This window comes from Corvus moneduloides, chromosome 8, assembly GCF_009650955.1.
Source record: "Corvus moneduloides isolate bCorMon1 chromosome 8, bCorMon1.pri, whole genome shotgun sequence".
Lineage (NCBI taxonomy): Eukaryota > Metazoa > Chordata > Aves > Passeriformes > Corvidae > Corvus > Corvus moneduloides.
Window position 1 is genome coordinate 5193273 of NC_045483.1, and position 12191 is coordinate 5205463.

Below are 12191 nucleotides of genomic sequence, written 5' to 3' on the forward strand. Positions count from 1 at the left end.
CCTGCCAAGAGGCAGTGGTGTGGTCTTCCAAAACTTCTGAAACAGGTGCAAAAAGTTTTCCCTTAAAAGACACCTGAAACAGAACTAAGAAATAAAGAAATCTCTCAGGCTCATTCTGAGCTACCCCTCAGTGAATTCTTTTTAGAACAGATGAAAAACTTTGTTTAAAGGCATCAGTCCTCTGTAAAACTATCAGACTTGCTCACAAATCCCCTTATAATTGGCTTATCTGAATAAAAACAAGTCAGTCAAAACAATTTGCTTTCTTCAAATGCCACTGTACAGACGGAGATGAAAGTCTGGCCACTTTTAACACGTTTTAGCAATAATCAGGCATTTTAAGATGCTCCAAGTCAGAGAAATGAGTACAAAAATGAAGAAAAAGAGATACAAAACCCTAATTTAATCATTCTTCAATTTAGCATTGGATTTTTTCTGCAAACAGAGTACATCCTCATGGCTGTTATATTAAACAATAGACCGTTTCCTCTTCTGAGAGTTATATGAAAAACCTCATTTTAAAACTCAGATCTATACTCACAAATATTTCTTAATAAGTAAAAACCTAAACAAAAATATGAAGTGAGAATTGATTAAAGGCAAGATTTGATTGGACAATATTTGAAACTACATAATGTAATAGTCAAAGCATGAGAATTTTCTTCACCTTGGAAGTAACAAATAGCCCGTGTTCAATCAGATCAGTTCAGCCCAATCAAAAGGTGCAAAACTACGTATTTTGAAAACTATAAATTAATTTGTTAATTTAAGGAACTGGGAAAAACTGTGAGGCAGAACAGAAATATCACTATCCTTGCAGTTTGTAACCTGCAATTTGAGAGCTGTTTTGCTGAAGGTACTCAAAGAATACCTATTTAACTTTGCAGTGAAGTGTGCATTAAGCATATTTTTTACTGCAAACACTTGTTCTTGGGTTTTGACTCTTTGTTGTTTGGGGTTTTTTTAACTCCTGCTTCTCAATTTCAGGTAGACACAGTCCTTCTAATAAATCTCTTCTAACTAATCCCTCCTTCAATACTACTAAATCCTGAGGGTTAAAACGCTCTTTAGCACAGGTCTCTGTAAATGGAAAGAAGCTTGAGTTGCTAAATTTCAATACCTAATCTGGTCTTTAATTGCTAAGTGAGCTCTCAGCAATTGCCAAGAACACAACACTTAGAACTGAGTCAGTTGTTATCATTATCCTCCCTAAATGGCTGTTGAATTCAACCAAATCAATACTCAACCATAAAAAATGTGCACTGCTTCTAAGGGTGCCCATTTGAAGGATAGAACAGATCTTATATAACAAGTATAGGTTTCTGCCTTTGATGGAATGACTGACGGTGATAATTATGGCAACTGGAGGAAAAAAAAACATTGCCAGTCTTAAACATAGAAAACATGGTTGTTCTTGCTGTAAAATAGATTCGGATTGGCAATACATTCAATTTCAGCAATCATCAACAGCAGTTTTCACACCTCCATTTTTATGAAATGACATTTATTACCAAGCAAAGCTCCAACGTGGAATATACCTTTTTCTCTTGCATTCCATGGTACAAAATGTGCCAGATTATTGCTGTGAGTGATATGAACTGTTAGGATGAAGCTCAAAGACATCTGGGAGGCACAGATGGTTCAGGACTCTCAAATAGCTGTGGAACCATTACCTTCAAGGTCAGGCTTCTGACACTACAAGAGTTGGTAATGACCCAAAGCCATCAAGACCTTTACAGAAAGAACCCCTTCTCTTCTGTCCAGTTCCTCTTGTCCTGGCACTCACAACAGAGATGAGCTCAGACCCAACCTTAACTCATTTCTGTTAATGGCATTCCTTTCCAAGGGAGGTGGAACCTGTTCAGCCTTTTCATTCCTAGAAATCGCTTCTAATTCTAGAAATTAGAGCTCAAGTCGCTGCTGCCCGGATTCCTCTCCCAGGGCTTCCAAATAAACCAGTGAAAGTTCATTCTTGAAAAGATATTCCACTGAACTCAATGCTCCATAAAAATCCTTGCACTGGCTGTCTAAAAAACCACAGGAAACAGAGTGTTTAAACCTCTGCAACATAGACGTTTCAAAATGTGATTGCCGATTTAGGAAACTGAGAGAACTATTGAATACTGTTGCAATAACAAAAGATTACTTTGGTGCTAAGATTATCTGAATATAAAAGCTCTTCTTTTGGTCTACCTAGGGACTGTATTCTTGCAACCATTACAAGCAAATAAAATGCAGTTCTTCATTAAACTAAACACCAACCTGAATTTGGAACACTACCGTGCCCAGTACTTTCAGATGTCAATGAATGCTCTGAATAACCTACTGAAATATCAGAATTATTCCCCAGAGTCCCAACGGGGCAGGAGCTGAGCTACACGAAAATATGAGAAGTTCTTCCATAGGCATTTGCCGTTATGGTGACTCCACCAAGAGCTTTACTGTTAGCTACCCCTCCTCAGTGGATTTTGGAACCATGCAAAGAGCAGAGAAAATTATGGAATCTTTTAGAGAGGAAATAAAGGCAGAAGAGATGCACAACCAAGAAATGACTGATTCTGATGGGTCATGATTTACACATCATAGTAATAAACTACATGAAGAGATCTCTTACAGGGGTGGTGTAGGTGATGAATTACACACACAATCATAAGGAAGGGAAAGGTTCTGATGTAGCATCAGCTTCTGAGGTCTTTGCTCACCCTGTAGCTCCATGTATTCCAGAAAGGAGTTCTGTTGACAGGAACAGGTCTACTTTCAAAGCGAGATGCAACTGAACTGACAGATTTCAAAGGTACCTCACAGGGTTTTTTTGCAAATCAAAAGATTTGCATCAATATTCAAGAGAAATGAGCGCTGAGGAAAGAATCAAACACCAGAAAATTGTACAAGTTATTAATTAACCATGAGAGGTACAGAAAGGACTCATCAAAGCATTCAGTTTCAGCAGCTCTAAGTTACTATCACAGCTTAACAGATGTCCTATACTGCCTGCACCTGTGACCAACAGCATCCATCCTTAGGAAAACAAACGAGCAAACAGCAAAATCTGATCCCATTTCTGTGATGCTCCTGAGAGATCACAAAGGCTGAGAACACTCATCTTTAAACATTAAGCAATGGAAATGCAAACTTATATAGAGTGGAACTTTTCATTGCTCAAATGTATTCAGACCACAAACTGCCTGAAAGAAAGAAATGAATACAGCACTGAGAAGAAAGGGCTGAAATACACAAAGCAAAAAAAATGCATAACTGCTTTCCCCTAAAAAAAGGCAAAGAGAAAGAACGTTCCTGCAGCGATAGCTGCACATCTTTCAACAACCAGATTTTCATTGCTTTCCTCCCTGCCCAACAGCGTGCGGAGAAGCTTCCCAAACCCGCTCTCACACGTTCCACCTCACGTTGAGCCGGCGGTCCTCGCTCAGCCCCAGCACCCGCGCTGCAGCTCCCCGGCCCGGGGCTCCCGCTGCTGCCAGAACCAGCTGTTGAGGCGCATTCACAGCCCCGGCAGGTGAGACTTCACCCCACAAACTACAGCCGGCCCAACGAAACCACCAGCACCTGTGAGGTTGCATTGTTTTGGCTGGTCGCTTTTTGCACACTTCTCTCACAAACAGCAGCTTCTCCGAGAAAAAATTCCCCTCAGCTCTTCGACAAAACCCCGGGGATGGGAGAGCCCCTGCAACGACTCAACGCGGGGAAATATTCTACCCCTGAGCATCCCGAAGAGGGGACCGGCGGCAGCTGCCGCTCGCTCGGGCATCCCGAGGGGGCTGCCCCGGCGGGGTCCCCTGACCGCCGGAGCCCACGGGGCGAGCTCAGCATCTCCATCCCGCACCTTTCCCCCGCACTCCCCGGCCCGGTGCGAGAGGCACTCGGCTGCCAGCGGAGCAAAGTTGCCGCGGTGCCGCTGGTGCCTTTGGCTGCCGCTGCCCGGCGCTACTCACACGAAGACCCCGAAGAGCAGCACCCGTATGCCGATCTCGATCGCCAGCTCCCGCATGGTGGGTCCCGGCGCTCCCGCAGCCCCGCGGCGCCGCCTCTCATGCCCGAGGGCAGCGGGGCCGCCTCACGCCGCCCGCCCGCAGCCCGCCCCGCAGCGCCGGGGCTCCGAGCAGAGCCCGGCCGGGCGCAGCCCCGGCCCCGCCATCCCTCGGCCGCCGCGGCTGCCGCGCTGTGCGGGGTGCGGCGCTGGCGCGGCGGAGCCGAGCGCCGGGGGAGGGTCCCGGTGACTAACGCGGTGTCCCCGCTCGGGGGAGGGTCCCGGTGACTAACGCGGTGTCCCCCGCGGGGGCCGGGGATCCTGGGGATTTCCCCTCCCCGCCTCCCCGCCCGCCCCCGCGGCGCTGCCGAGCGGAGCCGCAGCCGGAGCCGGAGCCGGGGCTGTCCCGCCCGCCCCTCGGGGCCGCCCTACGCCGCCGGCCGGGTCCCGCCGGCACCGGGATCCTGTCCCCGCCTAACGCGGGGAAGGGGCGCGATGAGAGCGCTTTTTCTGCCCCATTTAACGCAGCGCTCCCCATCCTTCCCTGGAGGGCCATGAACCCATCGGTGCGAGAGCCTGACATCCCAGGGCACCGCCGCCACACGCTGGATTTCAGCTCCGACCCTGGGCTGGCGTTCCGGTGTTCGTCTCTGGCTCGTAATGATGCCCCGCGCTTCAAAAAGATGGAGGAAAAAAAAAAAAAAAAATTAATGTGGCCGGCGGGAGGGAGCATCACCGCACAGAGATAGCATCGGGTCTTCGTACAGGCTTAGACTGCCGGCCCGTTGTGCAAAGGGCAATCACGCACCAGACCACCCTGCTGGCGCTGAGCTTGGCCCGTTTGCTTTATCTTTGCATGAAGGATTAACAGCGTTTGAACACCTTCTACGGGATGTATTTATATAATGGGCTTTTCACCTGCTTACACGTCCGTGCCATTTCAAACCGTGCTCCTCATTGTTAATGCAGAGAACCCAGTGTGTCACTACATTGTCCCTTGGTCACATTCTGCCCAAGATGTGATATTATAGTGTAAACATGTCATTAATTCAGTGTCTGATCATTCCCAGAGGTGGATTTAGCTAAACACGCAGAGGTTGTAGTTATAATGGGACCCCAAATTGCTGCGATGGAAGAAAGGCAGGAAAACAACCAGTGACTTGGTTTACTCCTTTGATTCCTCCAATCCATTCACCATGCCTCTCAATGGCGTTCTCTGAGCTACCCTAGACTACCTTTGCACAGAGTTCATTTAACTTCTGCGTGGAGAGACTCCTGAACATCTTTAGCATAAGAGAGTTTCAGCCTTAAGTCATGAATTGCAGCAAACTAATTTACATTAAATGTATTTAATTATCTGCTTTCTTGGGGCCTTTGAAGGGGCATGTCCTTCAGGAAAGTGTTCATAGCTATTAATACTGCACACAGCTACAAAACAGCCATCAGGATTGCAGCAGGAATCCAATCCACTTTACTACATGATTATTGTTGGACAATTAATGCCAGAGAGGCTTTGTTAAACCTATCTGCCTAATAGATGCACTGCGCATTAAAGGGAAGCCTTGAACTCTAAATTAACTGCTAAGTAATAAAACTTTTATTGACCGTGTTTGTGGAAGAACAGAGGCATAAGATTCTGTACTAAACTCATCTAGAGAGAAGTACATCAGTGCTAGATTTGTTGCAAGGGGCATGACTGAAGCCCAAAAAACCCAGGTGTGTGACTGGCATTGGAGAGAACACTTAAAATGTTACTTGAAATAGACCCTTCTCCCTTGTACACCTCATTTCATTAATTTTCAGACAAAGCTCCGCCAACTATTGATAGTTTGGATTTTAAAAAGGGCGATTTACTCTAAATTGTGAAATCTCCATGTTAAACTGGTGGTGGTGGTAAAGGACGTGTCACCTTCCTTTGAGGACACTCGGTTGGTCTTTGGTTGTCAAATACTTGTACTTCCTCTGATTTGTGCCCCCCATGACTGAATGTGTACCTACACTCTTGATAGGTGTGCACAGGAATAATCTTTGGTTTTATTACTAGAAATAGCCTAATAATTTGTGTGAATCAAGCCAGACATGACACAAGGAGTGCTAGCTACAAATGAAACAAAATTTGTCCTGCTGCAGCAATCTGCTTGCAGTGTTCTGGTTCTCCAACATGTATCAGCTGATGATGATTTATGAAGCATAAATACTTCAGATTGATGGTTTTTTAAAGCTAGACCCAGCTTGCAGCTGGCTGCTGAACAAAACTTACTTTGACTTTTGAACTGAATATGAGCTGTAGTGGTAAACAGCAAGAAAGAGATTTTAGGCTACATTGTGGGATTACGCTCCAGCCCAGCAGGAGGTACAGCACAATCACTGCACTACAGCACATTCTTAGAGCAAACCGCAGTGACCCTGGGAACATCCCAATTTTTTATTTGTCCCAGCCCTACATCAGGCACAGCAGGTACCCTCAGTGCTATTTATGTTTTTCAGAGTGACTGCAGAGAAGAGAGAACTGATCCCACCCCGATGGAGGAAGCTATCAATCCTTTTAGGTGGCTAACTCCAGTCCTCACTATTTTTCTCTCACAAAGATTGGTTTCTCTTTGAGCCACCTGCAGCCAGCTTTCAGTCCACAAAGAAATGTTCATAGCCAGAAAGAGCAGCACAGCTGATATGGCTTTTCTGGAGGTTACAGCCCTTTGCCAGGATGTGTGCAGGCTTCTTGCTTGCCTTGGAGCAAAATCTTGCAGCTCATGGTAAGCTGAGCTTAAAAGAAACTGATTTTTCTATCAAAGCAGGTAAACTTCATCCTACCAAAAGGCTGTGGAAAACAGCAAGCTTGCAGCAAAAGAAGCATGACAAAAAATCCAAGTGGTAGTAATAGCTGAAACTGCAAAAGCTGGTTTTCCCGACTTTTTCCTAAGGGATGTAACTCTTCTGGGACCTTAAGGACAAAAAAACCTCGCTAGAAATGTGTGCTGTCTGTCCAGTCCTTAGGTCTCGTAGCTGTGGAAGCTCTTAAGGCCATGGAGTTTCATGGGCTGATGAGAGCTTTTGTTCCGTATTAAAGATCCTTGAAAAGGTTTCATTAAAGTATTTTTTTGGCCTTATATGGCTATGCATAGTGGTTCATCAAAGAAAAAACAGATCCAGACCAAAACATTTATTAAATAACTCCACCATCTTTATCAACATATTTCTTACGGGTTTGTATCAGAGAAAAGTATTATCTTTAAATATTCATAAGTCAAGCATTCCCAGGTGAAGAAAAATAACCTGAGAAGAATCACTGGTGTTTCAGGAGTTCAAGACAAACTTCTCCATCCCAGGGCATGCATCCTCAGTTGCAGAATTCATAAGTTTCAGTAAGGGAAGTGATAGCAGAATTAATTTTGAAGGAAGAGTATTGTTTCATTATTTCAGACTTCAAATGAATACTTTCAAACAACCTCTGTTTTTCATATCACTGCAAAAATGTAGAAGATTGAAAATAATATTTAAGTCCCTAAGCCAGTAGGAACCTTTATAATGGTTCAGGATATTAAAATCTGAAATATATCTCCTAAAATGAAACATTGGAAAATCATCCTGAAAAATTCCAATCATTGTGCTTGCTCAAGAAGTTCCACTTAAAACTAAATTAAACTAAAATAGCTTATTATTATAATTAATAGGAAACAGTGGATGTTTACTATTAGGATGTTACATGTATTCATTCTTTAATCATTCAAAGCAATAATTATGTTTGTTCTGTTTATAACTTCTGGGGGAAAAGCACACTTTTTTTATTCTTTATCATTAGTGTCTAATCAATGAATATAAATGTAAATACTTTGGTACCATTTTTACAGAATCACACAAATTAGATGATAATGTCAGAAATTAAAATAAATTTCAGACAGAAAATCCATTTAGATCCCCAGAGTGTACCTGTTGATTGAGAACATATCAATATAGAATATCTCTATTTTAAATTTTGTCCCTTTTTTCTTTTTTTTATCAGTTCTTTTACCCAAAAGAAGAGCAAATGGTGATGACAGTACCAGTGTCCCTGTGCCACTCCACTAAAGCACTGAAAGAGAAGAGGCATGTCCCAGTCCTGCTAGGGAGGGAGGCTGAAGCCCAAGGTCAGGAGAACTTGAGCACTTCATCCTGTGCAGGCAGCTCCTTTTGTGGGCCTGGACACCAAATGAAAACCAGAGGGCTCTCTATAGATTTGGGCACCTGCCCAAATCTGTCTCATTGATTCTGAGCTGATGCTATTCACTATGTGAAACTCTGCCATTAAGTAGAATCAGTGCCACCACTTCACATAAGTCAGAGAACAAAAGTCACAGCTTTTTGTATTTTTCTTCACTGAACTTCCTCCGAAATGTTGTAATTCCATAGCCCTCCTCTGTCTGCCATTCACTATTTCAGGTGACTTAACCTAAGCCAAAATTATGATGAGAAAAAGAAATTTGTAACATCTTTAAGTGCATGATTTATTTCTGAGCCAATCTGCATGTATATGTATGAGTACCTCATGGGAACCTTAAATCTCCATAAGTCATTTCTTAATCACTAGAGCCCAATCCAGAAACAATGAGCCAATATTTTTGTGTAATTTCTGTGGTAAAAGGCACATCTACACAATGCTTTAGCTGCTTGCCCACAGAAAGATTATGTGACAGGTTTGCAGTACAGATATACACAAATACTTCAGAATCACCTTACTTAGCAGTGAAAAATGGCCATTACTTTGTGTTATTACTAATAAATTTAGGACTCCTGAGGATCTAAAGATTCTGAAGAAAGCCAAACCTAAAATGTTTAAATATGGTACAGAGAAATTTGCCTGAAATACCTGAAACAAGCATGTTGTCTGTGGACCAAACACCCCTTTGCTTACCCTGTATAACTTTACTGAGGCTGTTTACTGATTAAATGCCTCACTGTTGAAACCATGAAATCACTGATTGTTATTGATACTTTATATATTAGGGGTGTAAGTGAGAGCAGAGGATTTTGGTTTATATTTCTTCACAGGCTGTACTATGTAACCCAAATGTAGGGCTACCTGTAAGTGATACAGGCTTTTGTTGGACAAAGGAGGCAGAGCATTAATTCCTTGTAAATCCGTGTGAGGAATTTGCAACAAGCTCTGAAACCAGGCAAGAGTCTCAACACAGCACATAAAAGTGAAATAATTTTGTCTGTTTTAAGAAGGATTCAAGGGATGTTGACTAAAGCTTTCTTACCTTTCGTAGTTCTGATACAAAATTGAGAACTGCTTGGCAGAAAACTTTCATTTTGGAGTGATTTACACTCAGATTTGTCACAGGACATAAAACTGATGTGGGTTCAGATCCACTGAGATCAGGTATTAAGACATACCTGGATGAACAATATGTCCAGTTTTCCATTGCCTGAGTCTGTAGATAACCAGATGCTGTAGCAAAAACCGCTGGCCAAAGAAACATTAAAATCCAGCCTAACATGACACCAGGGTAGCTTTTTATTCTTCAGCAATTACAGTCCACTAAACAACCTAGTTATTCTTTCAAATACATAAATGAATTTATATTTTAACTTCTTCTTTTACTGTCTTCTGTCAGTATTTTTTCCTTTTACCTTTTACCACTTCTTTTCCTGCCTGTTTGACTATTTAAATCTAGGTCACAAAGGGGGAAATCCCTTTTTTCCTTTGCTTCCCTGCATACACATTCCCTGTGCATGGTCTGATCTGTGCTGCACACCCAGATGCAGTGCACAGCTCTTGGCTGCAGATTCAGCCCTAGAGGAACTCCAAAGTCGTGGAGGGTTTCGTTAAAGAAAGCAGATTCAAGACTGAGATCATTTTACTTATTCTGTATGTGTCTACACAGATACATATTGCAATGGGAATTTCCCGTTATAATTGGATTTGTCTACTATTCCATATGTATTGCTGCTAGTCTCTTTCCTAAGTAGTTACTGGTACTCTGATGGACAAAAGAAACTTCAGGGAATAAAACTTCAAAGGAGTTACAAATCTCAGTCAGCATGATGCAACCATGCACATCTTAATTGCCCTGGATATCATATTTAAAACACTTATAAAAGCAAATCATTATTGCTTCTGTTTAGTTACTGTGCAGGTGCCTACAATTGGCTCCTGATTGTGCCTAATTAACCAGTTCTAAACATTAATGCATCAGCGAGTTTCAGCAGTTGCCGTTTAATGAAGTTGTGTCAAATGTTTCATCTGGGAATTCTTTTGGGGGTGAATGTATGAGCTTGGGGCCATCTGGTGGAGCAGACCTACAGTGCACTGAACGTGCTGCTGCCCATCCCGGGGCACGGACACACCTGGCCATTCCCAGACATCCCATCCCTACAGGACAGCCAACCCTGTGGACTCTCCTCTATCTGCTGTCCGTGGAATTTCTCTACTGAACCCTGACTCGTTTCAGAATGTATCCTTTATAACTCTTCTACACCAAGAATTGACAGGGACATATTTTCAGCCAGCAAACCACTGTCCATAGCAATCAGCAACTTGGGGAAATTTGATTAGTCTAAACAATTAAATTAACGTCTACATGAAGCTGATATAAATTATTTATGAACCAATTGACATTTGCAGCACTGGTGCTTTTAGTGCTCAATATACTGTGTATATTGTTACGGGGTTACAGCTGTAAAAGTATTCATGTTCCCATAATAAACTTGTGATAAATTCAAGTCTTTAACCTTTACAATATTTAGTGCTCATGTGCAGTATTTAACAGGAGACTGTGACTTAAGGCAGACATCTGCTATTTTTAATCTTGAGTAACCTTCCATGCCAAGAATGGCCTTATTGACTTCAACCTAAATTGTTGTGTAATTACTATTTTCTCTTTTTCTTTTTTAGTAGAAACTTGCCAACCGTTGCTGCAGCCATTTCAAATTGCTTTTGACCTGAAAGGGAGCATAATGATGCAGGATAATTAAATAGAAGAGGTAAATGGAAGAACAAGCTCTACCCGAGCAGAGCAAAACAAAATAAAATGGCCAATTGTCCTGGACAGGAGTGAGCTGCAAAACAAACACTCCAGAGTTTGAACAGGGCCTTATGGTTTAGTACTGGGTAAAAATAAAGGACTGTTTGTTCATGTTTCACTTGGATTCTTGGAAACCACAAGCCATTTCTCCTGGATTCTGTGTAATAAAAAGCCGGAATTTTAAAGCTGCTCACAGCAGGAATTTGTTCTAACCCAAATTTATTGGAAATAGCCCCAGGAAGGGTAAAGTAGGGTGAGACAATGTACTAATACAATTTCAGCCTGCATTCCCCTTTAAGCATGCCATTTGTTGCTCTGTCTTAGGAATCACACACTGTCAGTTCTGGGGGCTGTGCTCGCTGCAGTGGTACCTGAGGGCTTCAAGAACAGTGTGCCAGGCGTTTCCCAGCAGGAATCATGTCTTGCTGCTGTTCTGGGGGCTTCCTCAGCTGCTGATCATGTCAGTGATCTGTAGGAGGAGAAAAATAAGATTTTCTGCTTGATGGGAATGAGACCAGTTTCTAAGTCATAGCTGTGAGCAACTGCAAAAAGTGATTTCCTAACCCAGGAAACACCACCAGGGACCTAATTCCCCTTTAAATTCTGTGATGCTGTGAGATTGGGTGCACTGTGGCAAATGGAACAATTTACTTTTTCCTCACGTCAATTGCATGCTGAAGTGCCTGGTCAATAACTGCGGAAGTGGAAGCACCCTTAATTCCATGGCTAATTGGTCTACATTGGTGATGTTTTGTCAGACCCATAGCACAGGTCAGAGTAGTGCTGAAACATCCTGATTCAGTACCAGTTTCCATGAATGCCATTGAAGGCAAATAAAAATTATACATGAATATTCATGCTGTTTGGAACTGAAGTGGCAAAACTTTGTTTCCCAACCTGAGCCCTGGAATTCATTCTTCGCAGCTTTTATTAAGTCATAATTTATGTGCTTATTTAAATACCAAAGTCATTTCTGTCTGGCCCATCTAGCATGATGTAGGCTACTGTCAAATGAAGATACTTGGTTTAATTTGTATCATTTTCAATATATAATAGAGGATATATTTTACAGTGCTCAAGAAGAGGAAGGACAGAGAGAGCATTGAGTATTAACTTCTGGAAGCCTGGAAAATGCATTCACAATTTCATTATTTGCTGAAAGATAGGCTTGGTGCTTATTTTTGCACTGTGAGAGCCTCATT

General features: G+C 42.6%; 1 protein-coding gene across 1 annotated transcript in view; it reads right to left on the minus strand.

Moving 5' to 3' along the window:
* PLPP4 (phospholipid phosphatase 4) overlaps positions 1 to 4092 on the minus strand; it is a 48584-nt gene extending 44492 nt beyond the window's left edge. Inside the window, exon 1 of the mRNA XM_032116451.1 lies at positions 3951 to 4092. Coding sequence (XP_031972342.1) covers positions 3951 to 4006 — 56 coding nt within the window. The 5' untranslated portion in view covers positions 4007 to 4092. The remainder of the gene's footprint in view (positions 1 to 3950) is intronic.
* Positions 4093 to 12191: the final 8099 nt, after the last annotated feature.